Here is a 26,320-nt window from a genome sequence, read left to right as displayed (position 1 = left end):
TTAATGGACAGTGATGTTAACTAATACTGCCTCATCACTTTAAAAGTTTGCGCTTGAATTGAACTACCATTTGTTTAATTTGAGGAGCGCTTGCCAATGATTAAAAAAAAAAATCCAGAGTATGATACTACAGTAAACAAAGTTTTATTTTAAATAATTGCTTTCCATCTTTCTTTAGGGGAAGCATCACCTGAAGAAAACAGCTGTCCCAACTCTGTTTCCAGATCATACGTACGTCTTGTCCCGTGTCCCTGCTCATGGTCTGCACCTTGTCGTGGTGAGTGGGCTTTCAACTAAGATAGGCCACCTGTGCTGAATATTTCCAAATTTTATTCAAATAGCCACATCAGAAACAAAGTCAGAATAAGAACAGTCAACAACAACCAAACAGCAAAACTAATCATACACATGTTGAAGAAAGTAAGGAGCTGCAGTTTGATGCCAAGAACCATGTACAATTTGTGGTGTATGTAAACATCATGACTACACAACAACTATTTTTATTTCATATGTTGTAATTATGGGATATACTGCATTATTCAATAATACATAATAAACCTCTATCTTTTACCCTTTAAGTCGTAAAACTAATATACGCTAAACAGTGTGCTATTTCTAAGTCTGGTTGAAAACAAAAAAATTATAATGCAGAAAACTAAGCTTGATTAGTCTAAATGAAAACATTTTTAAATTTAATTATTTGCATTAAGTCACCGTTTCTGCTGCCATCTGCTGGTCAGTTTTTTGCTTGCACATCAAGTATGTGCAGTCTTTAATGAAGTACACACCAGGGGACTGGGCAGGAATTATGTAGCAGCAAAAATCTGAAGATATATCATATTAGAGACTTTCTTCTTCTTTGGATCTGCTGAATAAAGAGAACAGGATCAACTTTCATTTTTATCACTTTTTTTTCTCATATCTCCTGTGGTATTCAACTGTTTTTCATGTAATACAGAGCAGGGCCTGTTTTAGTCAAAGCCAATTATTATTAAGTAACATGAGTTGTTTTTCTCTTGTGCGTCAAGAGGACTGTCAATTTAAAAGAAATCAAACAATGAAGATTTGTTTGTATTGTTTTTTGTCATCACTTCTTTGCAGTTCTCTCCTTCAATCTTTATCTTTAAAGTCTGTGTGTGAATTAGATTGAATTTATCCAACATTAAAGTGTAGCAGATCATGACAGCTCAGATTAAAGTTTCTGGATAATTAGATGAAACCTTTTAAACAACTAGACCCTGATGTTTACCAGAACCATTTGCAGTAGCAGGGCAGATCTTCAACCAGCTTTGAAACAGAAGCATCACATGAGCTATTCATAGTCAACTTTATGATTATTATATTTCTGTGTGTTTTTACAAATGCTCCTCTCAGAGTCAGACCTCATCACCAACCACTGACAACATGGAGGACTTCCCCTGTGTGGCCTGTTTTCCATCCACTCTCAGCTTAACTCTTAGTCTGAATATTAGTATGTCTCTTCAGTCATTTGTAAAACATGTAGTGCCTTTAGCAAAAAAGAAGCTCTTCCTCCAAGGCACTGAAAAAAGAAAGGAACAAAGTTCCACCACACCATGCCACCTCAGCCAAACCACAGGACATGGGCATCCAGACCACGGTTGGTCCCAGTGGTCTCCCTTGCTCTCCTTTCCCCACGGCGAATGTAGCTGTGGCCCACTATGAAGATGCGTGGTTCTGCTGAATGTACAATTAAAATAAATAAATAATATTGCATGTAAACTTTCCTTAAAACCTTGTGTGGTTTTTTTGTCAGCTTTATCTTACAGTGTTAATTTTCATGGCTCAATTGTTAATATTACATGTATTTAAACTATAAAATCAATAAAATTAAATTTGTACAGAAATCCCAATTTGCATTAAATTAACATCTGCTAGAATGATTTCATACTTACTTTTGACCTCTGTGGCTGTGGCTGGCTCCATGCCTTCTTTATCTTGTGTTTTCTTTCTAAAATAAGAATAAGAATTTTCTTTTTATTCAAGATTTAACATAAAGACCTGTCCCAGTCTTTAGCGCTAGCCTAGCTTAAATAACAACAGGTTTTACCAAAGATATATGATCTACCAGCTCATCAGTTTACAGATTATTTATTTGATAACAGTTATTACTGAGACATCATAGTCTTTATACATTTCTAAATTCACTTTCTTGAGATACTGTCCTTTGATAAGAAAATAAATTGCACTTACCCTTTGCTTTGAGCAAATGTAAACTGAGCGTGACCATCGACGAGCGGGACCATGAGCGGGACGAAATATTCGTAGCTGTGGCGTAGAGGGGCTGTGTAAGCTCCTGGGCGATACGCTAAATGGGCAGAGCTTTGTTACCGTGGCAACCGCCGGCTCCACCTAGATTCTCCACTGCGCAGACTCTGGTTGCAATTGCAGCCAATCATACAGCCGATGGCTGCGCCTGTGACAGCAGTATTTTGGCTTCAAAACCGTACAATGGGAAATGGCGGAGCGATACTGTCCACTCTATATACAGTCTATGGCACAAACATGTGAACTGTTAAATGTCCTTTTTGGCGAAATCTTGTCCCACATTCAGAGCAGCTGAAAGGTTTTTCTTGGGTGTGAACTGACATATGACTAGTCAGGGCTCCTTTATGGTGAAATTTTCTCCACATTCAGAGCAGCTGAAAAGCTTTTCTTTGGTGTGGACAAACAAATGTACAGTCAAACTTTCTTTGTGGTTAAATCTTTTCCCACATTCAGTGCAGCTGAAAGGTCTTTCTTGGGTGTGAACCAACAGATGTCTTGTCAGATGTTCTTTTCGGCTAAATCTTTTCCCACATTCAGAGCAGCTGAAAGGTCTTTCTTGGGTGTGAACTAACATATGACTTGTCAGATCTCTTTCAGTTATTAATCCTTTTCCACATTCAGGGCAGCTGAAAGGTTTCTCTTCAGAGTGAAGAAACATATGTCTTGTCAGGTTTGGTTTTTGGTTAAATCCTTTCCCACATACAGAACAGCTGAAGGGTTTTTCTTTGGTGTGAACAAACATATGTCTAGTAAGATTTCTTTGGTCGTTAAATGTTTTTCCACATTCAGAGCAGCTGAAAGGTTTCTCTTCAGAGTGAAGAAACATATGTCTTGTCAGATGTGCTTTTCGGCTAAATCTTATCCCACAATCAGAGCAGCTGAAACGTTTTTCTTTGGTGTGAACAATCATGTGTCTTACCAAACATGCTTTACGCTTGAATCTTTTTCCACACTCTGAGCAGCTGAAAGTTCTCTTTTCTGTCAGAGAAACCACATGATTGGTTGTACCAGACTCAGGACCAGTGTGTGACTTTTCAGTCTCTGCTCTTTCATTTGTGGCAGATTTTAATCTTATAAGATGATCTCTGGTCACCTTCCAGTCCTCTTCTCCATCCTCAGACCCTGATCCAGTATCTGAGGAGGCTTCGATCTTAACCTCAATCTCTGGTTGTAAATTTATTTCTGTATCTGAACTCCTTGCAGGTTCTGGTCTTTCACAGTCCTCTCCACCAGCTGCTGTTTCCATGTGGTCAGTGAGTCTCTGATGAAGCAGTGAGGGCTCAGGTTTCTCGTCATCATTTTCACTCTTCACATGGACTGAAGTAAACAGGACCTTGGTATCAGCCTCCTCCAGTCCTTGAAGCTGCTCTCTCCCCTGACCGATCCACACTTCCTCCTGTTCCTCTTTAATGAGTGGGGACTCATTATCCTGCTGCTCAGGGGAAAGCTCCTCTTTCTTCACCATGAGTAGCTGAACATCTGCAGGACACAGGGAACAAACATTGATGAGATATTAGATCATCTGATGGAAAATCCTGATAGAAAATCAAATCTGAAAGAAAGTGATCTCAAAGTACTGAAGGTGGAGTTCACCTTTTTACACACACATTAACCAAAGATTAATAGATTTCAAAGTTACAGGAGACTCTTTCACTGGAGTTCCACTCGTTAATATAACCCCCCTGCATATCCACCTGAACAATATGGACATTAAACTAATCCTGTCCCTGTTGTCAATGGATTACAACTCAGGACTGACATCTTGTAGCAGTAGAGTAGAATAGAATAGAATGGAATGGAACGGAATAGAATAGAATACAAAATACTTTGTATCCCCGAGGATTCAGGCGGAGTCACAGCAGCAATCTAGAAAACAAAAGTAAGAAAGTGTATAGAAAGTACAAAAAGCCTGCCCTCTGGTGTTCCCTCTGTTGCTGGGTTAGCACAGCTAGCTTGTCCATCGTATTGGAGATAGATCTTCCGTTCCCAATAACCATGGATGGAAGGACAGCTTGATGTCTTCACTTCTTAGCTCACACCACAGTACCAACACGTCATCCTCACCTTGTGGGAAGATATCTGGCCTTGCACCAGTTAGCACTGACATGCTACAGGCTGCTAACAGCATTGTTTTACATGTCAACGATGCAGCCATGATTACATTTAAGACCTCCAGACAAATACAGGAGCAAAAATAACAATAATAATAATAATAAAAAATAACAATCCAAAACCTAGTGGCAACTTCTTGTTGGGAGAAATGAAGCTAATGCAGAAGTAAAAAAGTAAAAAAAATGGGTTCAGTCTGATTATCTCATTTTTCTGACAGCACAAACTGTTTTCTATCTCACCAGTGTAGAAGACATAAGGATCACGAATTTGCCCCGTTGGAGGGACAGCTCAGCTGACTGACAGGCAGACACCCTGTAGCTGTTAGTGAGGAGTAGGGCTGGGTGATATATCAAAATTTTAATTATATTGATATAATTCTTCCACATATAGAAATAGCTCTATCATTTGTGTCCATAAAGTTGGTTTTGCGTATCATTTAGCGGTACATTTCTTCACATGGCACGTGAGTTTGCTCCTATTTCTCCTCTCCTTTTCTCTGTGTCTGTATTTCTTACACAGCATCTCTGCTCCGCCCCCCTGGCTCTGTGACGTGACGAACATCCCTCCTCCTCCCCCTCCCCTCACTCTGCGACAACACAGGATGGATTCAGTCACCGAAGAAAAGTTAGTCAAAGATAAATGATGGCTCGATTATTTGAAGATGGTTTGGATTCAGTATGTCAGATGACCAGTATCAAAACGTTTTCTGTTAAAGAGTGTTCAAAACCTGTTTTTCTGAGTGCTGTCGCGCATCTGGTGCTGGATGAAAAAGTACTAACAGGTGCTTCTAAGCAGAGTGCCGAAAGTGCCTGCAATACTTAGAAAACAACAGAGAAACACGACACTCCTTTCCTATTGGACCAAAGTGTGTCACCTCCCCAATACTGGTGATCGGGATTGGGACATCCCTAGTTTTATTAATTCAGAGATGCAGAAAAGTATTTTCTCCTTCATGTAATGAAGTGCTTCATGTTACACAGCAAAGAAGCTCAAGAGCAAAGAGCATTGGTTAAGAAAAAATGCATTGATAGGTTCAACTTAATATATGTGTTGTGATCTCAAAGATACTCGAGTTAAAGCACTGTCTTATACCTCAGATATTTGAGTAGAGGCTTTTTGTTGAAATTAGTTCATCTTCTGAGAAGGATTCTTTGACTAGAAAGAGGAATGTAGAATCAGGCAGATACATGGGGAGGAACCTTTATATGTTTGTGGTAACAAGGCAGTGAATGGAGAGTCAACCTGATAAAACATCTGGCTGCTTCCAAAACCCCTCACTACACTACATGTGAATTTAGTATGGAGTAGGCAGTGTGTACTGTGTAATGCTTTTGCATTTTGTAGTATGACTATTCTGTTGGGTCTTTTTTATACTTTTTTGGTTTCAGTTTCAGAAAGCAGAGCTACAGCTGATGGAGTTTTTTTTTTTTGCCTTTATTATAACTTTACAAAATAAACTATGAGTTGATCTTGACATCTAAGTTGTTTTGTTAATCATATAACAGCAGAATCATTAAAGCTGATTTGTAATCTTACTCCAAAAGTTATATCGTTTACAAAAATAAATCTGGAAATGACTGACTCTACAGCTGATGGAAAAACCCCTCCCATATAATTCATGTAACATTTTTTTAAAAAAAGGGTAATTACTAGGGCTGTCATTTTAACACCTTAATTATATTAATTAATAACACCGCAAATTAACGTGTTGTCAAAATAAACGCACATTAATCTGGACCCCAAACCCGTGGGGGGTTCAAAAATGCACTTATTTTCAAATGCCTGGCATTTACAAAGCATTTGTCCTATTCAAAAGCTGTAGAAAAAAGTGGTGTTCTGGTCAGATTCTTAAATTTCCGATGATCCCTGATTGTATCACACATGACGTCAGCAACATGCTTTAAACCAGGGGAAGATATTGTTTTTTGTGAGACTGCTGTCCACAACCAGTTAATTCACACGTCCTTTTTGAAATTCTGCAGAAAATCAAACATTTACTATAGCTCAATTCTGTAAAAAACAGATAATTCCACACTCTTTACTGCTTTAAACAAGCCCTGAATGACAGATATATGTCCTGTATTTAAATCTAAGGAATTCTTAGAAAATTTCCGTCCATCTTCCTGGTGTCATGTTCCAGAAGCAACAGTTTGTGTGTTCAGTGCATGTAAAACTGAAAAGACTTCACTCTTCTTTGATTCAAGACTTGAATAAAGTGTTTTGTATATGGTTCCTCACAGTTTTTAGCCTTTAGCCCTGGTTCTCCTGACCTCATAGAAGTATAGAAGTTCATATTGCAGTGAAAAAATGAGTCCACAGTGAGTAAAAATGTGACAGAAGCAAAATCTGACCTAAAAATCAAATCAGCTTATCTTAGGTGCAGGAATGTGTAGATTTTGGAAAGATAGAGCCATAACAATTTTTCATGTGTTCCTTATGGCTCAGGATACCTAAAAATGTGTTATATATATATATATATATATATATATATATATATATATCCCCACCTTATTTTTATTTTTTAATGTATTTTAATGTCATAGAATTCAAATTCTTTATTTTTGGGACCTTAAACAGATATGAGATTAAAATACTATTAATTAGATTAATTAATTACAAATCCTGTAATTAATTAGATTAATTTTTTAATCGCCTGACAGCACTGGTAATTACTGGTTTCTATGGGCTACAATAAATATGTAGAAGTAAACACCCCTTTTACAACTAGAAGTGAGAGGATTTAAATGTTTCCTTTGCATCACTTCATGTCTATGTCACGGACCGTATAATGTTATTATTATTCTATTGTAGTTATAATGCCGACTCATTCCAGTAGATGACAGTAATTCACCTTAACCTCGTCCACGGGTTTGCTTCATTCACTGTTTTAGGAACAGACGGATGACGTCGCGGAGACTACGTCCATGTTTTGTACAGTCTATGGGTTTCTATTAGAGTAGTGTGCCGTACTCTTCAGTTTAATTTATGAAAGTTGAGTTAACCACCAACGTTTCCTTTGCTTGATGTTAACGCTGACACACAACAACAAAGGCCATTCAGCACAAATAACACCATAGAAGGAAAAGACAAGCCACCATCTTGGTGTGTAGCCTCGCAGTTAGCCTGTTAGCATAGAGGGTATTCAGTCCGTGCTGGTTTCAATCGTGATCTATTGCCCAGTAGTTGGATATGTTGACATTTCAGAGGAGACAAGAGTGAGTGGCAAAGCCTTCATTGGACGAATAAAAGCCTGAATCAGCTTCGACCGGCGAAGCAAAGGCCCACTGTGCCGTCTGAAATACGAGGACGACAGATATCGACCTGAGTTTCTGCTTCAGAATAAGGATGAACCCTGTGATTTGCCACTTTTAAGCTACTGTCTCCAATCCCCAAAACACTATCACACACATTTTCAGAAACCAACCTCTGTGCGGCTTTATCTCAGGGTTTAAAATCACATCCTGTGGTTTTTGTTGGCGCTGGAGCTCCTCTTCGTATCCAGACACTGATCTTTGTTCATCCAGGTCTCTGCTAACCGCAGTGAGCAGCCGCCGCTCAAATAAATCTTTATGTTCCTGAAATTCGGACATCTCCTCACATCCAAGAGTCAAAGAAGAAGAAAACTAAACGCGGATGTCTTTCTTTAAGATAGTTTACAGAGCTGGTTGACGAGGAGTGTGTCCGAGACTCTTCAGAAATACTGACTTCTTCTTCTGTGGAAATTCAAAGCAGTTGGCATCCGCGACCATTGCATTACCGCCACCTACTGGATGACATTTGTTTACCAGCACCACAAGATGTTGAGTTTTCACTTAAAATGCTGCTCTTCATAAAATTAAATGAGACTGTGTGATTAATGGCCGTCTCCCCAAAGTCACCTGTCTGTTTCTGAAACGTGTTTTCGAGGCAAAGCAGATTCCGGGGCCATATTGGAAGTGACGCGGGCTTAGAGTCTCCACACGAACAGCTATAGAGGGATTATCAGTCTACGTCATCATAAAGATGCGTACGCATCTTGACTGCAGAAGCAGCGTTTAGCTCCATTCATTCAGATGAGTTAGCATTTTTTAAACACTAAATTCAACCGGTTATCAGCATAAAAATGTACTGTTGTTCTGTGGTCAGTTTTTAGAAACTACAACAGAGGCAACGTCTATCAAGTTTTTACCGTCACAGAGCAACTGGTGTTTAGGAGTTAATAGCGACCATGCTAACTGGTGACTCTCAGCCGACAGTATCAGTATCAGTGATCAACGGCCAAGAGTCACCAGTTTACAGGGTCACACTTTACACTGAAGCAACATGGGGCGTCTGAGGGTGAATAATTAAATGTGCTGTCTTTATCTGATTTGGTGCAGTTCTCTGGACATTGTTTTCTGGTTTATTATGCACCAGGTCTCAGACTCAGCAGTCTGTGTGCTTTTTAAGGTTTGGGAGCGTTTCTGTTTTATTGACATACGTTTACGTCATGGGGGGTATTCCATGAATGTGGCTAAAAAAGGCCAGGCTATCACCGGTAAGCGTGGCTTGAATAAGCAGCCACTTTAATCTTAGCTGCAACTCGTTCCACTAACAAGGCTCAGCTGATTTTCAGAGACGCTTATTCAAGCCAGGCTGATCCAAGTTTCAGCTAAGCGGGTGTCCGGGGTAGATAAAAAGCCCCGATGTGTCAATTGTCAAATTGATGGAATCATGTCGAAACCAAGAGCGGAGACGTTTCCCTCAGCGAGTGTGTTCCCTCCCTCATGGAGTCGTATGATGACTACAAGGGGAAAACCACATTAAAGAGTATCACGGTGGCAATTAATAAAGCCAGACTCTGCTGGTTCAAGAATACCATGCTTATGTGTCAATCAACAATGACTGTTTCTGCTGAGTTTGGTGACCTTTTTTCTTCTCACCCTGAAGCTCACACTGCTGTGGCCCAGAGGAGATTTATCTTGTTTAACTTAAAGCTTTTCAAATATATAGGGGAGATCGGGTTAAGTTGAACCTGTGGGTAAAGTGACCCACCCCCTGTCTCTGGGAAACGGTACGCATCAGTGTTCACATGACTCTGGATTTAGTTAGCTCGCCTCATTTCAAGCTCTCTGTGGTGAACAGAAACACAAGTTGAAGTGTTATGTAACTTTTATTCTTCAAAAATCATTTTTTGCATGTCAAAGTAAATTTTCGACATATTACAAATTATGACTATAAACTCAAAATAGTTTTAACTATATTTAAAAACATAGTACATCAAATGTGTTGCTGAACTATCAATGTATAAAACCATGTGAATTGTGTAGCTAGGTATTAGCCTGAATTGCTAGGCTATTTTTTTTTTTTTTAACAAAATGGTGGCTGTGGGGTAAAGTGAGCCAAACTGCTTGGGGTAAATTGACCCAGTGATTTAACCTACCCCACAATGAGGCACTAAAGTGTCAGAGGTAAAACGTAAGTTTAGTAATACATAATGATTTGTTTTTTGTTTTTGTTTTTTTTTTTTTTAAATATGTGTAACATTGTAGACAAGCAAGAATGCAGAGGAAATACAGCAGGAAGACAAACTGGGGCTCAACACCCTGTGAGGAGATGCAGAGAGCAGCAACTGAAGTCCAGGGTGGAAAATCCATAAGAAAAGTGGCCACAGAGAGAAATATTGGCAGGTCAAACTTACACAGATTCCTAAAAAAGAAAGAGGGAGGGGAAGTGACAGTGGCAGGCTACACAGGGACAGCAAACGCAAAGAGGGTCTTTACAGAGGAGATGGAGGAAGACCTTGCAAACCATGTGAAAAAACTGGCTGACCAGTTCCATGGCCTCACAGCAAAGAATTCCTGTGATCTAGCCGACAAAATGGCAGAGAAAAACATTATCCCTGTCCCTGAGAGCTGGAAAGCTAACCGTTCAGCAGGTAGTGTAGAGATCACAATTCAACCCAGGTTAACAGTTGGTCTTGTAGCTAAACAGATTCTTAATAATGTCCCTATTCTTTTAGGTTGCGATTAGTCCATCAACTTCAAGGAACGCCACCAAAAAAGTCAAACGGTCAACTTACCCCCATGTGGTTCAATTTACCCTTTTCGATGGAGCAATTTACCCCTTAGCTGGGACAAGTTGAGCTACTCATATATTCCTCATATGGTCTGGATAGTAGTCTAACAGGTACCACAGCCTACATACTTCTTTAATGGGCACTATGATCGACATACCTGTCTATGGGGACCACAGGTCTGTTTACCTCTCTTGTTGGGGACCATGAGCTGTATACCTGTTCTATATGGGCCATGGTCTGTATATTTTTCTAATGCGTACCATGGCCTATACCTCTGTAATAGGCACCATAATTCAAATGTGTATTCATAGAGACCATGGCCTTTATCATTGTTATGTGGGGGCATGGTCTGTATACAAGTCTCTGAGTCTCTTGACTTTTTGGCATTTTGATGTTTAACTTCCTGCAAAATCTCATTAATTATAAAATAAAATAAATGTTGTTAATAATTATCTATGTATGGCATTTCTCTATATAATATTTTGTAAGGCTTACTTCAGTCAAAAGTGAACATTGTATATTGGCTCAACTGAAATCATCATGTCACTACTGAAACCTTCCCAAGTCTTCAGGTAGTGACTGTTTTGTTCGTATAACTCAACAATGGAAGGCACAATATGGCTACCAAACACAGTTTTGAGCACAACACTTTACTCTTACATCTGAAATGCTTATTTAGAATAGAATAGAATAGAGTAGAATAGAATAGAATAGAATAGAATAGAATAGAATAGAATAGAATAGAATGGGACATACTTTATTCGTTCGATGTCGTCACTTCTTAGCTCTTCCCTCAGTACCAGCAAGTTGTCCTCACCTCCTACCCTTTGGGTATCCACTGACTGTTAATGTTACCTGTTACACCTGTGCTCACCTGACATACAAAGTCCAAACATCTGCTGTGAAAAGAAAAGCATGTCTTGTCTCCTGAGCTCTGTCTTCTTTGAGGAAAGTTCTGGAGTGTTGGATTGAGACTGAGAGGAGGATTTCAGAAACAGACTCAGAGATGTAGGGATAAGGGTGGAGGTGGACTAAAAGAACCACAATAACATGGTTCAGTGGTTGACCTCTGTTCTTCTGCTGCGATATCTGTAGTTACATCATGCTGACATGAGGCACAGGGTGTGTTACGTCGTTTTCTCTTTGCTTCTTTACTTCTGTGGGGTCATTTTTTTTCTCCTTCCATCTTCAGCGTTGAATCAGCACATGGTCTGTGGTCTGTAGCTGATGTTTCAGTAATCTAAACCTCAAAGTTGGAGTGTTTGGCTGAGCCTGTAAAGCTTTGTATTCCTGCCTGATTGTTGTGGAGTGTTTCAAAGTTGTGTAATAAAACCAAGCAGCAACCTCTGGTCTAAGAATATGGGACAATACTGAAGTGCTAAAATCTGCTGTTTCTCGAGTGAGTGCTTGAGGCTGGCTCCGGGAGTACAGGAAGTCACAAACACAATAAACCAAAAAAAGCTGTTTTCAAAGCAGTAATTAACCTGTTTATAGCCTGGTTCAAAAAACATCTCCTGTCTGAGTTGCTAATTTTACTATCAACACACACTGTACGGGGGGTGAACATTTTTCTATAGGGGATATTAGGATCGCAAGCTTGCCCAATCAGAGGCACAGCTCAGGGTCACGTGACCGACAGGCACCCTATAGCTGTAGGCGAAGCCCTTGTCACTACCAGTATGGCCACTGTAGCCGATGTGCTTCATTTACTGTATCAGAAACAGACGGGTGACATCGGGGAGACTACGTCCATGTTTTATACAGTCTATGAATAAAACTCAAAGTGATCATTCTGCAGAAACATTGTTCAAACATGATTTTCATTTTTAATAAGAGCTAGTAAATCAAAACTCTAGAAAAACTGTCATGATGGTATTGTGTCTGAGATAAAGGATTAGTAAGTGAGCAAACTAGTGTTTTGTTTTTAAAGATGACAAGTCAATTGAATTTCTTTATTTCTTCATTTATTATTTCATTCAGGTTTTAAACAGACTTTTTCAAGTGGGTTTTTTTTCTAATTATTTTTTTTAACAAAGCTTTAACTCTTCCTTAGAAGTTAAAAAGTCCACTTTAACTTGAATTTGTCTGATATAAAAGGTGATTTTTTAAAGATCTACAGTGAAGACAGCATCATGAAACAATCCCAAGTTTTCATTTAAGTCACAACTTTTTAACTTAACATCAAATCTCTGATCATAAGAAAAACCTGGACATAAACACTTTCAATCAAAGATGCAGCACTTATTATATTTTTAACCAAAGCAAACAAAAAAGATCCATGAACATGACTCTGAATCAAATCTGACCCTACAAGATGAATAAGTTCTCACTGATAATATTTCTGTGATACAGACAGAATAAAAGGAAAAGTCTGAAGTCAGTGAAACCCACTGTGTCTGATTTTTGAAGAGCAGAAACAGCTCAACATGTTGTAGAGCGTCACAGAGGAGTTGCTCTGTGACCTCCTGTCTACTTTAGCTGAACAAACTCAGCAGAGCTAGGATAAGTCTGAGGCCAAAGTCCAGGATAGAGAGGCTGAGTGAACCTGGTCTGGACTCTGTGGAGGAGAGTCATGGTGTCAGAGACTCTGTAGAAGGACAGAGTCCCCGCCTCATGATCCAGGTAGACTCCTATTACAGAGGACTGAGGGCCTGAGATAGCAGTCTCAGTGTTATTATGTCTGAATGTGTATCCACTTTCCCTACTGTCACAACTTACTGACCAAGATTTGTTGTTGTGACCGAATCCATAGTCAGTTGTGGTCCCTGTCCTGCTGATATCTTTGTATGAAACTGCTACTTTAACCCACCCACTCCACTTCACCTCCCAGTAACATCGTCCAGTCAGACCCTCTTCACTCAGGACCTGCCACAATGTAACAAACCTGTCTGGGTGATCTGCATAAACCTGCTTTTGTTTCAGTAACATCACCTTTCTATCTCTGTCTGTCAATAACAAATGACTGTTAGCTGTGTTTGGATCCAATGTGATTTGTCGAGAGTACCTCAGAAACTGAGCTCTGGTTGTGGGCTCTGCTGGAGAAGGTAAAACCTCCACCTCAGTCACAGCTGAGGAGATCTTCAGCCAGTCCTCCCTCAGAGCAGCCTGCAGTTTGTCCTTCACCTCTGACACAGCTGCTGTCACAGCCTTAAAGGAGCTCAGAGGACAGATGTCGATGCTGGGACAGTCTTCAGATGGACTCAGACGTGACAGTGAGGGGTAGTTGTTGAGGAAATGGAGGTGATCCTCTGAGTGGGACAGCTTCTGCAACTCAGTGTCTCTCCTCCTCAGATCAGAGATCTCCTGCTGCAGCTTCTCCTTCAGCTCTGTAGCTTCACTCACTTGACTTTTCTGCTGGGCTCTGATCTGCTGCGTCACCTCAGAGCGTGTTTTCTCAATGAGACGGATCAGCTGAGTGAGGCTCTCCTCGCTGTCTCTCACAGCTTCATCAGCAGACAGGTTGAAGGCCTCCACCCTCTGCTGGAGCAGCTTGATGTCCCTCTCTCTGTCCTGGACTCTCTGCTGGATTTTCTGCCGACTCAGCCCGAGCTCTGTCTGCCTCTCAGCTCTCTCTGCTGCAGCAGAGACCGTGTCGTGGCCTCTGTGGTCGTCCATGGAGCAGAGGTAACAGATGCACTGCTGATCAGTGCGGCAGTAAATCTTCATCACCTCGTCATGGCGAGAGCAGATGTTCTCCTGAAGCTTGAACGTGGCTTCAACCAGCTTGTGTTTCTGTAAGCCAGCTACAGTGAAGTGAGGCTGGAGGTGTTGATCACAGAAAGAGGCCATACACACCAGACAGGTCTTTATGGCTTTCAGCTTCTTTCCACAGCAGAAATCACAGGCCACGTCTTCAGGTCCAGCATCAGGAGGATCAGGTGAAGCAGCTTGAGGTTCTTCCTTCCTCAGTTCCTCCACCAGCTCTGCTAACACGGTGCTTTTCACCAGGACAGGCCTCTGTGTGAAAGTCTGCCTGCACTGAGGGCAGCTGTGTGTTTCCTTGTGTCTCTCCTCATCCCAGCAGTCGTTGATACAGCTCATGCAGTAGCTGTGCCCACAGGGAATAGTCACTGGATCCTTCAGAAGATCCAGACAGATGGAGCAGCTCAGTTTTTCTCGGTCCAGCTGAATCCCTTGCTGCGCCATTTGTCCTCTGAGCAGACGGTGAATGTTGAGGAAGTTTCTCTTTCTGTTCCTGATAAACTCTGTGCTCACAGCCTCTGTGTTTACTCACTGATCTACAGAGGATGTGCCTGCCAGCTTTGACATTTCACCACACGCTGTTTACACCCATCCACAAAGTGCTAGATCTGCAAAAGGGGAGGAGACCACATGTCTGAGCTGAGTGTGCTGTGAGAGGAGGAGCCAACCAGGAAATGAAGTCTGTGTGGTTCAAACGTTGAGTTTTAAATCAGGAAGAAGAGAGTCAGACACACAGAGAGCACTAAAAGAACCACAACAACATGGTTCATTGATTGACTTCTGTGTTCAATCATTTGTTCATTCAAACAGGTTAAAAGAAACAAAACAAACAAACAAAAGATAATTAATATGCACTTTGTGTTGAAGCAGAAAAACACAACAATTAAGGAGACAACTCTATCATCACATAAATAATCATACCTTGTTTGAAAGGGTTCAGTATGGTTAATAAAACTTTGCAGGTCCTACCTCTTTATTTTTGTGCATTTATAGTTTAATCTGTCAGAGCATGTGTAGGAAAACAAAACAGAAGAAATAAATCACAATAAAAATAAATAACTAAAAATGATCAAAAACACATTGTTTATTGGTTTAAGTTTGTTTTCATCTCTCTCCTGTATCCACTTATGATTAGGTTTATATACATTTTTTCACTGCAGTTGTTCCATAAATTAACTCCTTTAACTGATACAGTGTGTTTTGGTGTTAGTATGTACTGGCTGTTTTTTGAAAAAGCATAATCCTCTGAGATTGGGTTCAATTTCTGTTTTTGGAACAGTTTTTAAATGCCCTGTGGTTACTGATTCTGATTTGCTTTTTGTGTTATTAGAAGTGTTTTGAGGTAGACTGACCATGAATGTCGGTGTTCAGTTTGATGAAGAGGGGGTTTGATGGTTCTCGTTTGGTGCTGTAATTTACTATTGATGTTGCTTTCTTCTAGAGTTTAAATATTGTTTCTGTGTTTGTGTTGTGTCATTATTCTGCTGCCATATCTGAAGTCAGATCATGTTTACATAAGGCACAGGACTCGTTATTAAATAATTTTGTCTTTGCTCTTTTATCATCCCCTTAATTTTATTTTTATTTTATTTTATTTTATTGTATTTTTTCAAAACAAGCATAAACAAGCTTAATGATAGTGATTTAATGAAAAGAAAAAGAGAGAAAAAATGGATCAAATATTTATTAATATCATGTTACATCAGCATTGTTTTCTTTATCTTCTTTGACTCTTGGATGTGAGGAGATGTCCAGGTTTCAGGATCTTAAAGATTCATTTAAGTGGCGGCTGCTCACTGCTGTTAGCAGAGACATGGATGAACAAAGATCAACACCTGGAAACGAAGAGGAGCTCCAGTGCCAAATAAATCTACAGAGATTGATCACCAGCCTGTCAGCTGATCACAGCTGGGCCTATGACTACCTTGTCCTGCGTGAACTTATGCTTAATCCATTTTTGTGTTTGTTTGTGTTGTGTAATTATTCTGCTGCCATATCTGAAGTCAGATCATGCTCCCATAGGAATGTTAGATAATTTTGTCCTCGCTCTTTTATCATCTCCTTATTATTTTATTTTATTGTATGGTAGTTTAGTTTAATTTAGTTTTTAAAACAACACGAGTGTTACAAAGTTGTGTAATAAAACCAAGCAGCAACCTCTGGTCTAAGAACATGAGACAACGGTGAAGTGCTAAAATCTGCTGTTTCTTGAGGGTCTGCTTAAAGCTGGCTCCAGAAGTACTTGAAGTCACAAACACACCAAGCCAAAGAAAAGCCGTTTTCAAAGCACAAATAAACTTATTTACAGCCTGGTTCAAAAAATGTCTCCTATCTGAGTCGCTAATTTCACTATCTGCACACACTTTACAGGGGGTGAACATTTTTCTAACTCGGCGATTCAGAGGATATTAAGATTGCGAGCTCGCCCAACCAGAGGCACAGCTCAGGGTCATGTGACCAACAGACGCCCTATAGCTGTTTGTGAAGCCTTTGCCACTACCAATATGGCCGCTATACCATACCATACCATACCAGCTTTATTTATAGAGCACTTTAAAAGCAACCACAGCTGTAAACAAAGTGCTGTACAGGTAGATCAAAATAAAATGATAAAAACAGATAAGTAAAAACAGACACATAAAAGAAAAACATTGTAAAAACATTGAAAGCAAATAAAAAGCAAGTAAAAGGGAATCAAAGAAAATAAAAGAGAATAAGACCAGGCAAAGAAACTAAGTCTTGCTGGAGTTAAAAGCCAAAGAATAAAAATGGGTTTTAAGACACGTTTTAAAAGTGGACAGTGAATGGACCTCTCTCATGTGAAGGGGAAGACCGTTCTACAATTGGAGAGCAACATTAGAGAAGGCTCTGTCCCCTATGAGCTTCTTCCTGGATGTTTGTTTTAACTATGGTTGTTTTTTTTTAAAGTGCTTAACAAATAAAGTTGGATTGGATTGGATTGGCCCTCGGTACCTGCAGGAGCAGCTGGTCGGCCGACCTGAGGGACTGAGGGGGCGAGTAGGGCTGAAGAAGCTCAGCGAGGTAAGTCGGGGCAAGACCATTTAAACATTTAAAAACAAACATAAGAATTTTAAAATCAACTCTTAAAGTCACAGGCAGCCAGTGGAGTGAAGCCAGTACTGGGCTGATGTGCTCCCTATTTCTTGTACCGGTTAAAAGTTGTGCAGCGTCGTTCTGGACCAGCTGCAGACGGAAGAGCAGGGACTGACTCACTCCAACATAAAGTGCGTTACAGTAATCCAAACGTGATGAGATAAAAGCATGAATAACTGTTTCAAAGTGCTGCCAGGACATGAAATATTTGGCCTTTGCCAACCGCCTTTAGTGACAAAAACAAGACTTAACAACTGTTTTAATTTGGCTGTCTAGTTTAAAATCACTGTCCAACTTAAAACCCAGATTGGTAACAGTTGATTCAAATTATACTGTCAGGGGTCTAAGATCAACTGAGGTGGACTCACTGGGGCCACTTGGTCCAAACACCATAACCTCTGTTTTCTTTTCGTTACAGTTTAAAAAGTTCAGGGCCAACCAAGATTTAATGTCTTCCAAACAAGCAAGGAGGGGTTTGACTGAAAAGCCATCTTTTGCTTTTAAGGGCACATAAATCTGACAGTCATCAGCGTACCAATGGAAAGCTTTTCCATGCTTTCTCAGTATAGACCCCAGAAGCAGTGTATGCAAGGAAAAAAGTAACGGCCCCAAGACTGAGCCCTGTGGGACCCCACATGGCAGAGGAGCAGAAGATGACTCTGAGCCTAAAATATTAACACTGAAGGACCTGTCAGTCAGACAGGATTTAAACCAATCAATTTTTTAAACGAGATATTAAAATACTGTCGTCCACTGTGTCAAAAGCAGCAGTTAAATCAAGTAAAACCAGCACAGCATAATCACCAGAATCACAGATGGAGTATATATCGTTAGAGACTCTTACTAAAGCTGACTCTGTGCTATGAAGGGCTTTAAAACCTGATTGAAACATTTCCAGTGTGTCATTTCTGTCTGTAAAAGTTTTTAGCTGACAGAACACAACCTTCTCTAAAATCTTTGAAAGGAATGGCAGCTTAGAAATGGGCCTATAATCAGCCAACACAGACTGGTCGAGACCAGGTTTCTTGAGCAGAGGCCGCACAACAGCATGCTCAAGTTTAGCGGGGGCCACACCAGATGCCAAACTAAGATTAATAATAGAAAGGATATACAGGGCAATGCTTGGAAACACCTCTTCAAAGAATCGTGGAGGTACAGGATCATGGGGGGAGCCTGAGGGCTGAAGACCACGCACCACATCCTCTAAGAATGACAGACTCACAGGCTCAAACTTATTAAAAGCAGCAGAGCAAGGTGCAGAGACAGAGGGGTCAGAGTCTGGAGATGTAATGGAAGCTCTTATGGTGGCAACCTGTCCAATAAAAAACATTAAGAACTCCTCACACACTTCAGGAGAAGCTTCAAGGCAAGTAGTTGGTGGAGGATTAAGACCAAAGTTGATGGAGTCATATAAAACACGAGGGTTAAGTATGTTAGATGACACAATATATGCAAAACGTTCCCTTTTTTCCTCTTTAACTGTGTTTTGATACTGACACCAGCAGTCTTTCATCATTTGATATGACACATGCAGTTTGTCCTTCTTCCATCTTCTTTCGGCCCGGCGACATTTCCGCCTATAGCCAATGTGCTTTTTTTACTGTTTCAGAAACAGACGGGTAACATCGGGGGGACTACGTCCATGTTTTATACAGTCTATGCATAAAACCCAAAGTGATCATTCTGCAGAAACATTGTTCACACATGATTTTCATTTTTAAGAAGAGGTAGTCAACCATTGAACTCTAGAAAAACTGTCATGATGGTATTGTTACTGAGTTAAAGGATTATTAAAAGAGCAAACTAGGTTTTTTTTTTTTTTCAAAGATGACAAGTGACTTGAATTTCTTTATTTCTTCATTATTATTTCATTCAGGTTTTAAACAGACCTTTTCAAGTGTTTTTTTTTCTAATTATTTTTTTAACAAAGCTTTAACATTTTTATACAAGTTAAAAAGTCCACGTTAACTTGAATTTGTCCAGAGGGAAACCCTCAGGGCTTTCAAGGTATTCAGTGAAGGCCTAATAAAAAATATTGAAAGAATTTTTGTACTCCTAAATAATTATTTTATTTCTTTATTTTGTTTTATTTTCTTTAACTTACTCAATGAAATCATAGCACTGAGTTTTATATTATTCTTATAAACTTGTCCTAGCAAACAATGGGTTAACGGAACTAAATGAAAATGGACCAATCACAATTTTCCTTTTGATGGTATCTGGGTAAATCAGCGACACATTCTGGCAGGCAGGGCCTTCAGTCACTGCAACGAATGCCTGTGTAACTCAAACGAATGTGGACACAATTTGACAATGACAGCTGTCTTAGCCAATCGTATTTTGTTAAGTTGTGGGCGGGATCATTTCCTGTCATCTTCCGGGTATTCGCGAATACCTACCAAACACCGCCTCCCTGCTCCTCTGCACTCAGACGGGCCATATTTTACTTGACCAAAAACACAAATAAACGGACTCCCACCGAAAAAATCTGATATCGGTCTGCATTCACGCTTTATTTAGAGAATTTTCGGCGCGTTACTTTCACACAAAAACACCGCTAAATAAGGCACTAGTTCTCATCGTGTCGTAAAACGGCGCTACCTCCGCTGCAGAGCCACAGCTGGCTACGAGACTCTCGCCGCTTAGTGTATCAGTCCGCGCGCAACGCGCAAGATGTAAACAAACGCAGGTAGTCTGCCAGGAAGAAGAGACAGGATGAGAACTAGAGCCTTATGTAGCGGTGTTTTGTGTGTAAGTAACGTGCTGAAAATTCTCTAAATAAAGCGTGAATGCCGACAGATAAGAGATTTTTTTCGGTGGGAGTCCGTTCATTTGTGTTTTTGGTCAAGTAAAATATGGCCCCGTCTGAGTGCAGAGGAAAGAACCTGACGAGCAGGGAGGGGGTGTTTGGTGCGTGTGCCCTGGGCTTCTGCTGCACAAAAACACTGCTGTAGGGGTAATTTCTGCCCTAAACCTTGTGATAGGACCCAACTTGTTCCATTCCGGAGTATCACTTTAATGGATAAGCGCCCAACTGTAGCTGTGAGTGAGTGAGGAGAAAGGTAGATATAGTTGGCAGAACATGAAGAGAAATGGCGGAAAGTAATGGAGCAGACTGTGTGGTTGCTGGATTACTCGAAACTCCGTTTTTTTTTTTTTTTTTTTTTTTTTTTCCAATTTTACATCTTAATTTTTTTTAAATTGTTTGAAGTTGTGTTAGGTGTTGCAGTGTTCAGGCACATGATAAATTTGTAATCCCACAAAACTATCAATATACTAAACTTCCATGTCACCTGATTTTGGCTATTGTTTTTATTTCTTTGTTTGATTGTTTATTGCCACGTGTGGTCCCATGGTCCTACTGAAGGCCCAGTGGCTGGGGCCACAGTTCGCCACTGAATTTGTCAGATATAAAAGGTGAGTTTTTTATGATGTAAAGTGAAGACAGCATCATGAAACAATCTCAAGTTTTCATTTAAGTCACAACTTTTTAACTTTACATCAAATCTTTGATCATAACAAACCTGGACACAAACACTTTCAGTCAAACATGCAGCAGTTATGATATTTTTAACCAAAGCAAACATAAAAAGATCTATGAACATGACTCTGAATCAAATCTGACCCTACAAGATGAATAAGTTCTCACTGATAATATTTCTGAGATACAAACAGAACAAAATGAAAAGTCTAAAGTCAATGAAACCACTGTGTTTGATTTTTGCAGAGCAGAAACAGCTCAACATGTTGTAGAGCGTCACAGAGGAGTCGCTCTGTGGCCTCCTGTCTACTTTAGCTCAGTAAACTCAGTAGGGCTGTCATAAGTGTGAGGCCAAACTCCAGGATAGAGAGGTTGAGTGAACCTGGTCTGGACTCTGTGGAGGAGAGTCATGGTGTCAGAGACTCTGTAGTAGGACAGAGTCCCTGCCTCATGATCCAGGTAGACTCCTATTACAGAGGACTGAGGGCCTGAGATAGCAGTCACAGTGTTATTATGTCTGAATATGTATCCGCTTTCCCTACTGTCACATCTTAATGACCAAGATTTGTTGTTGTATCCAAATCCACTTTTACCACTGTTCTCTGTTCTGCTGATATCTTTGTATGCAACTGCTATCGAAATGCGTCCACTCCACTTCACCTCCCAGTAACATCGTCCAGTCAGACCCTCTTTACTCAGGACCTGCCCCCATTCAACAAACCTGTCTGGGTGATCTGCATAAACCTGCTTTTGTTCCATTAACATCACCTTTCTATCTCCGTCTGTCAATAACAACTGCTTGTGAGCTGTATTTGGATCCAAAGTGTTTTGTCGAGAGTACCTCAGAAACTGAGCTCTGGTTGTGGGCTCTGCTGGAGAAGGTAAAACCTCCACCTCAGTCACAGCTGAGGAGATCTTCAGCCAGTCCTCCCTCAGAGCAGCCTGCAGTTTGTCCTTCACCTCTGACACAGCTGCTGTCACAGCCTTAAAGGAGCTCAGAGGACAGATGTCGATGCTGGGACAGTCTTCAGATGGACTCAGACGTGACAGTGAGGGGTAGTTGTTGAGGAAATGGAGGTGATCCTCTGAGTGGGACAGCTTCTCCAGCTCAGTGTCTCTCCTCCTCAGATCAGAGATCTCCTGCTGTAGCTTCTCCTCCAGCTCTGTAGCTTCACTCACTTGACTTTTCTGCTGGGCTCTGATCTGCTGTGTCACCTCAGAGCGTGTTTTCTCAATGAGACGGATCAGCTGAGTGAGGCTCTCCTCGCTGTCTCTCACAGCTTCATCAGCAGACAGGTTGAAGGCCTCCACCCTCTGCTGGAGCAGCTTGATGTCCCTCTCTCTGTCCTGGACTCTCTGCTGGATTTTCTGCCGACTCAGCCCGAGCTCTGTCTGCCTCTCAGCTCTCTCTGCTGCTGCAGAGACCGTGTCGTGGCCTCTGTGGTCGTCCATGGAGCAGAGGTAACAGATGCACTGCTGATCAGTGCGGCAGTAAATCTTCATCACCTCGTCATGGCGAGAGCAGATGTTCTCCTGAAGCTTGAACGTGGCTTCAACCAGCTTGTGTTTCTTTAACACAGCTACAGTGTAGTGAGACTGGAGGTGTTGATCACAGAAAGAGGCCATACAAGCAAGACAGGTCTTGATGGCTTTCAGCTTCTTTCCACAGCAGAAATCACAGGCCACGTCTTCAGGTCCAGCATCAGGAGGATCAGGTGAAGCAGCTTGAGGTTCTTCCTTCCTCAGTTCCTCCACCAGCTCTGCTAACACGGTGCTTTTCACCAGGACAGGCCTCTGTGTGAAAGTCTGCCTGCACTGAGGGCAGCTGTGTGTTTCCTTGTGTCTCTCCTCATCCCAGCAGTCGTTGATACAGCTCATGCAGTAGCTGTGCCCACAGGGAATAGTCACTGGATCCTTCAGAAGATCCAGACAGATGGAGCAGCTCAGTTTTTCTCGGTCCAGCTGAATCCCTTGCTTCGCCATTTGTCCTCTGAGCAGACGGTGAATGTTGAGGAAGTTTCTCTTTCTGTTCCTGATAAACTCTGTGCTCACAGCCGCTGTGTTTACTCACTGATCTACAGTGTATGTGCCTGCCAGCTTTGACATTTCACCACACGCTGTTTACACCCATCCACAAAGTGCTAGATCTGCAAAAGGGGAAGAGACCACATGTCTGAGCTGAGTGTGCTGTGAGAGGAGGAGCCAACCAGGAAATGAAGTGTGTGTGGTTCAAACGTTGAGTTTTAAATCAGGAAGAAGAGAGTCAGACACACAGAGAGCACTAAAAGAACCACAACAACATGGTTCATTGATTGACTTCTGTGTTCAATCATTTGTTTGTTCAAACAGGTTAAAAGAAACAAAACAAACAAACAAAAGATAATTAATATGCACTTTGTGTTGAAGCAGAAAAACACAACAATTAAAGAGACAACTCTATCATCACATAAATAATCATACCTTGTTTGAAAGGGTTCAGTATGGTTAATAAAACTTTGCTGGTCCTACCTCTTTATTGTTGTGCATTTATAGTTTAATCTGTCAGAGCATGTGTAGGAAAACAAAACAGAAGAAAAGAAATTGCATCACAATAAAAATAAATAAATAAATAAAAATCATCAAAAACAAATTGTTTATTGGTTTAAGTTTGTTTTCATCTCTCTCCTGTATCCACTTATAAGGTTTATGATTTTTTTTTCCACTGCAGTTGTTCCATAAATTAACTCCTTTAACTGATACACTGTGTGTTTTGGTGTTAGTACAGGCATGGACAAACCAAGTCCCGGGGGCCACATGTGGCACGTTTATCGTTTTAATCCGGCCCGCCGAACTTGAGAAAATTAAATGAATAAACCTTGTTAATGTTTTATTTTCCCTGCAGTTCTGATGTTTTCCAACTAGATGGCGCAATGTAGATACTTTGGCTTTGTTGAGGTGAAGCGTAGGCCTATTACTCCATGTTTGCACTTTACCCTCTGACCCATCAGCCCTTCTGTAGGTGAACGGACCGAAGAAAAGGAAAGTGGACAAAACAAAACTCATTGAAACACATGGAAGTGCGCATATGCACGCAGATAAAATGGAGTGGATCGTCAGCGATCTGTTACTTATAAAAAACAAAAAGCTTAGAACATGTCTGTATAAACCTTCAATGTGAGTTCTTTGTCTTATTTTTATATAGAAATGTTCACATTTAATATCAAAATATCACACAAACAATTTTGACACAATCTTTTGTTATTTTTTGTTTTTTCATTTCCAAAACCAGGACAGAAAAAACGTGTTTTTCTGTTTTTCTGTAATTCCGTTATTCCGTTTTGGTTTTAAAACAGAAAAACTAAAAAAACAAGTCCATTTTTTTTTGTTTTGTTTTGAAACAGAATAACGAAAGAACGAACCATACACAGATTAAAAATCCCATTATAATTCCATTCTCTCATTTTCTAATTTTAATTACAAAACAAAATATAAAAAATAGACCGTTATTTGTTGTCTGATTTTTGATTTGAAAATAAAAAATTGAATAACAAGTCGTCATCCGTTTTCCGATATGGAATGAACGAATGATACCCTGATAGTTACCAAAGCCATCTGCTCCTTGTCCGGCCCCTTTGTCAATTGTTAGAACCCATTGTGGCCCACAAATCAAAGAGTTTGCCCACCCCTGTGTTAGTATGTACTAGCTGTATTTTGAAAAAGCATAATCCTCTGAGATTGGGTTTAATTTCAGTTTTTAAAAACACCTTTTAAATGCCCTGTGGTAAGTGATTCTGATTTGCTTTTTGTGTTATTAGAAGTGTTTTGAAGTTGGCTAAGACCATGAATGTCAGTGCCTTCAGTTTGATGAAGAGGGGGTTTAATGGTTCTCGTTTGGTGCTGTTTTTTACCATTTGTATTGCTTGGATTCGGTTAGTATCGGCGTTACAGCTCTGCTTTTCAGAAGACTCCCTGGGTTAGCCGAGCAGCCTGCTTGAGCTTTCCAGGGAGTGCAAAGCAAAATCCCCATACGTACATACAGATTAGAAGGATGCATTCAGATCAATAGGATACATACAGAGTCTTAACAGGAGGAGGCTGGGGTGGAGGAGGATTATTAAGACAGCAGCAGCTGGGTAGCAAAAAGGTAGAAGGGATAAGACAGAGTGATTACATGATGTAAATACACCGCCTTGTCGTTAGACACACGCTGTGATTGGTTGAGAGGGGTTAAAGATTGAATATCAGCCTGTCAGCTGATCACAGCTGGGCGTATGATTTCCATGTCCTGCATGAGTTTACGCTAACTCAATTTTTTGTGTTTGTTTGTGTTGTGCCATTATTCTCCTGCTATATCTGAAGTCAGATCATTCTGACATAAGACACAGGACTTGTTAGATCATTTAGTCTTTTCTTTTTTATCATCCCCTTATCTTATTTCATTTAAGTTTAGTTTATTTTAACTTAAAAAAGGATAAACAAGCTTAGTGAAATTTATTTAATAAAAAGAAAAAGAGAGGAAAAAATAGATCAAATATTTATTGATATTATGTTACATCAGCATTGTTTTCTTTATCTTCTTTGACTCTTGGATGTGAGGAGATGTCCAGGTTTCAGGATCTTAAAGATTCATTTAAGTAGCGGCTGCTCACTGCTGTTAGCAGAGACATGGATGAACAAAGATCAACACCTGGAAACGAAGAGGAGCTCTAGTACCAGATAAAACTTTGTGATTTTAATCCCTGAGATAAAGCTGCACGGAGCAGGTTTGTTTCTGAAAATGAGCCTGATAATGTTTGGGTATACAGAAGCTAAGGTTCACAGACATAAACTCTGACCTGATTCAGTTTAATTCATGCAGAAACCAGATCCACTTTGTGTCAGCCTCAAACTCAAGATACAAAGTGTTGATAAAACATTGATGTGGATATTATTTTCTTGACAAATGGTTTATTTTGTTGAAACACAGAAGAAGTCCTCAGGGATGTGCCTGAGTTTCACAAAAGTATATGGCCCGTTCTGCCAAACTGGCTCAAATACAGAGATGGAATTTGTGTGAAATGTATATCTTATTCAAACTTTTATCATGTTCATGTTGCACCACATCGAGAGGACAAATATAGTATATAGTAAAAGAACAGTCAACTTTCACATTATGTTTTCTAACTTTTACTAAATATCTTTCCTCTCCTAAAATTTGTCAGTACCAAAACACAGGATTACATATCACTAAAAATAATTATATTAATATCTTTTTTTTTTTTTTTTCTTCCCAGTTTCCCACTTTACAAGGTTTTTCTGACATTTCATACCACTGATTTCTGGGTTAAAATCATATTGCATGAATTTTTTGAACAGAATTTCATGTTCATTTCAGATTCAATATTGTATGTGTAAAAAGGTTGAATGTGCGTCAGTTCCATTGTTATTCAATATCAATTCATCGTGAAAGTTCAAAGTTTTATTTTTGAATTCTATCAAAGGATTTGTGTTTTACAGGAAGTAGTCTAAATATGTTGGTGTACACATATGTGTTTACATTTTCTGAGAGGATTGGAGGCCATCATTTGTGCTGCACATAGTCTAGGGAGAATCTAAATTTGTTTACAGAG

General features: G+C 40.1%; 3 protein-coding genes across 3 annotated transcripts; all 3 read right to left on the bottom strand.

The window, feature by feature from the left end:
* Window positions 1-2,211: 2,211 nt before the first annotated feature.
* LOC141792231 (uncharacterized) lies at window positions 2,212-8,103 on the bottom strand. Its single transcript, XM_074673088.1, has 2 exons — window positions 7,823-8,103; window positions 2,212-3,765 (listed from the first exon to the last, which is right to left on the bottom strand). Exons 1-2 carry the CDS (start codon window positions 7,986-7,988, stop codon window positions 2,618-2,620), a joined length of 1,314 nt encoding a protein of 437 aa, XP_074529189.1. The 5' UTR covers window positions 7,989-8,103; the 3' UTR covers window positions 2,212-2,617.
* A 4,382-nt stretch (window positions 8,104-12,485) lies between these two features.
* Window positions 12,486-14,939, bottom strand: LOC141792228 (tripartite motif-containing protein 16-like). The gene has a single exon (XM_074673084.1). It carries the CDS (start codon window positions 14,579-14,581, stop codon window positions 12,905-12,907), a length of 1,677 nt encoding a protein of 558 aa, XP_074529185.1. The 5' UTR covers window positions 14,582-14,939; the 3' UTR covers window positions 12,486-12,904.
* Window positions 14,940-20,475: 5,536 nt separating this feature from the next.
* LOC141792229 (tripartite motif-containing protein 16-like) lies at window positions 20,476-22,856 on the bottom strand. The gene has a single exon (XM_074673085.1). The coding sequence runs from the start codon at window positions 22,713-22,715 to the stop codon at window positions 21,039-21,041; it is 1,677 nt and encodes a 558-aa protein (XP_074529186.1). The 5' UTR covers window positions 22,716-22,856; the 3' UTR covers window positions 20,476-21,038.
* Between the last annotated feature and the right edge of the window lie 3,464 nt (window positions 22,857-26,320).

The sequence above is a fragment of the Halichoeres trimaculatus genome, unplaced genomic scaffold (genome assembly GCF_033239565.1).
Source record: "Halichoeres trimaculatus isolate MK-OKI-2021-1 unplaced genomic scaffold, fHalTri1.1 fHalTri1_scaffold_6, whole genome shotgun sequence".
NCBI lineage: Eukaryota > Metazoa > Chordata > Actinopteri > Labriformes > Labridae > Halichoeres > Halichoeres trimaculatus.
The sequence above is the reverse complement of the archived record's forward strand: the minus strand, read 5'-3'. Positions and strand labels throughout refer to the sequence as shown.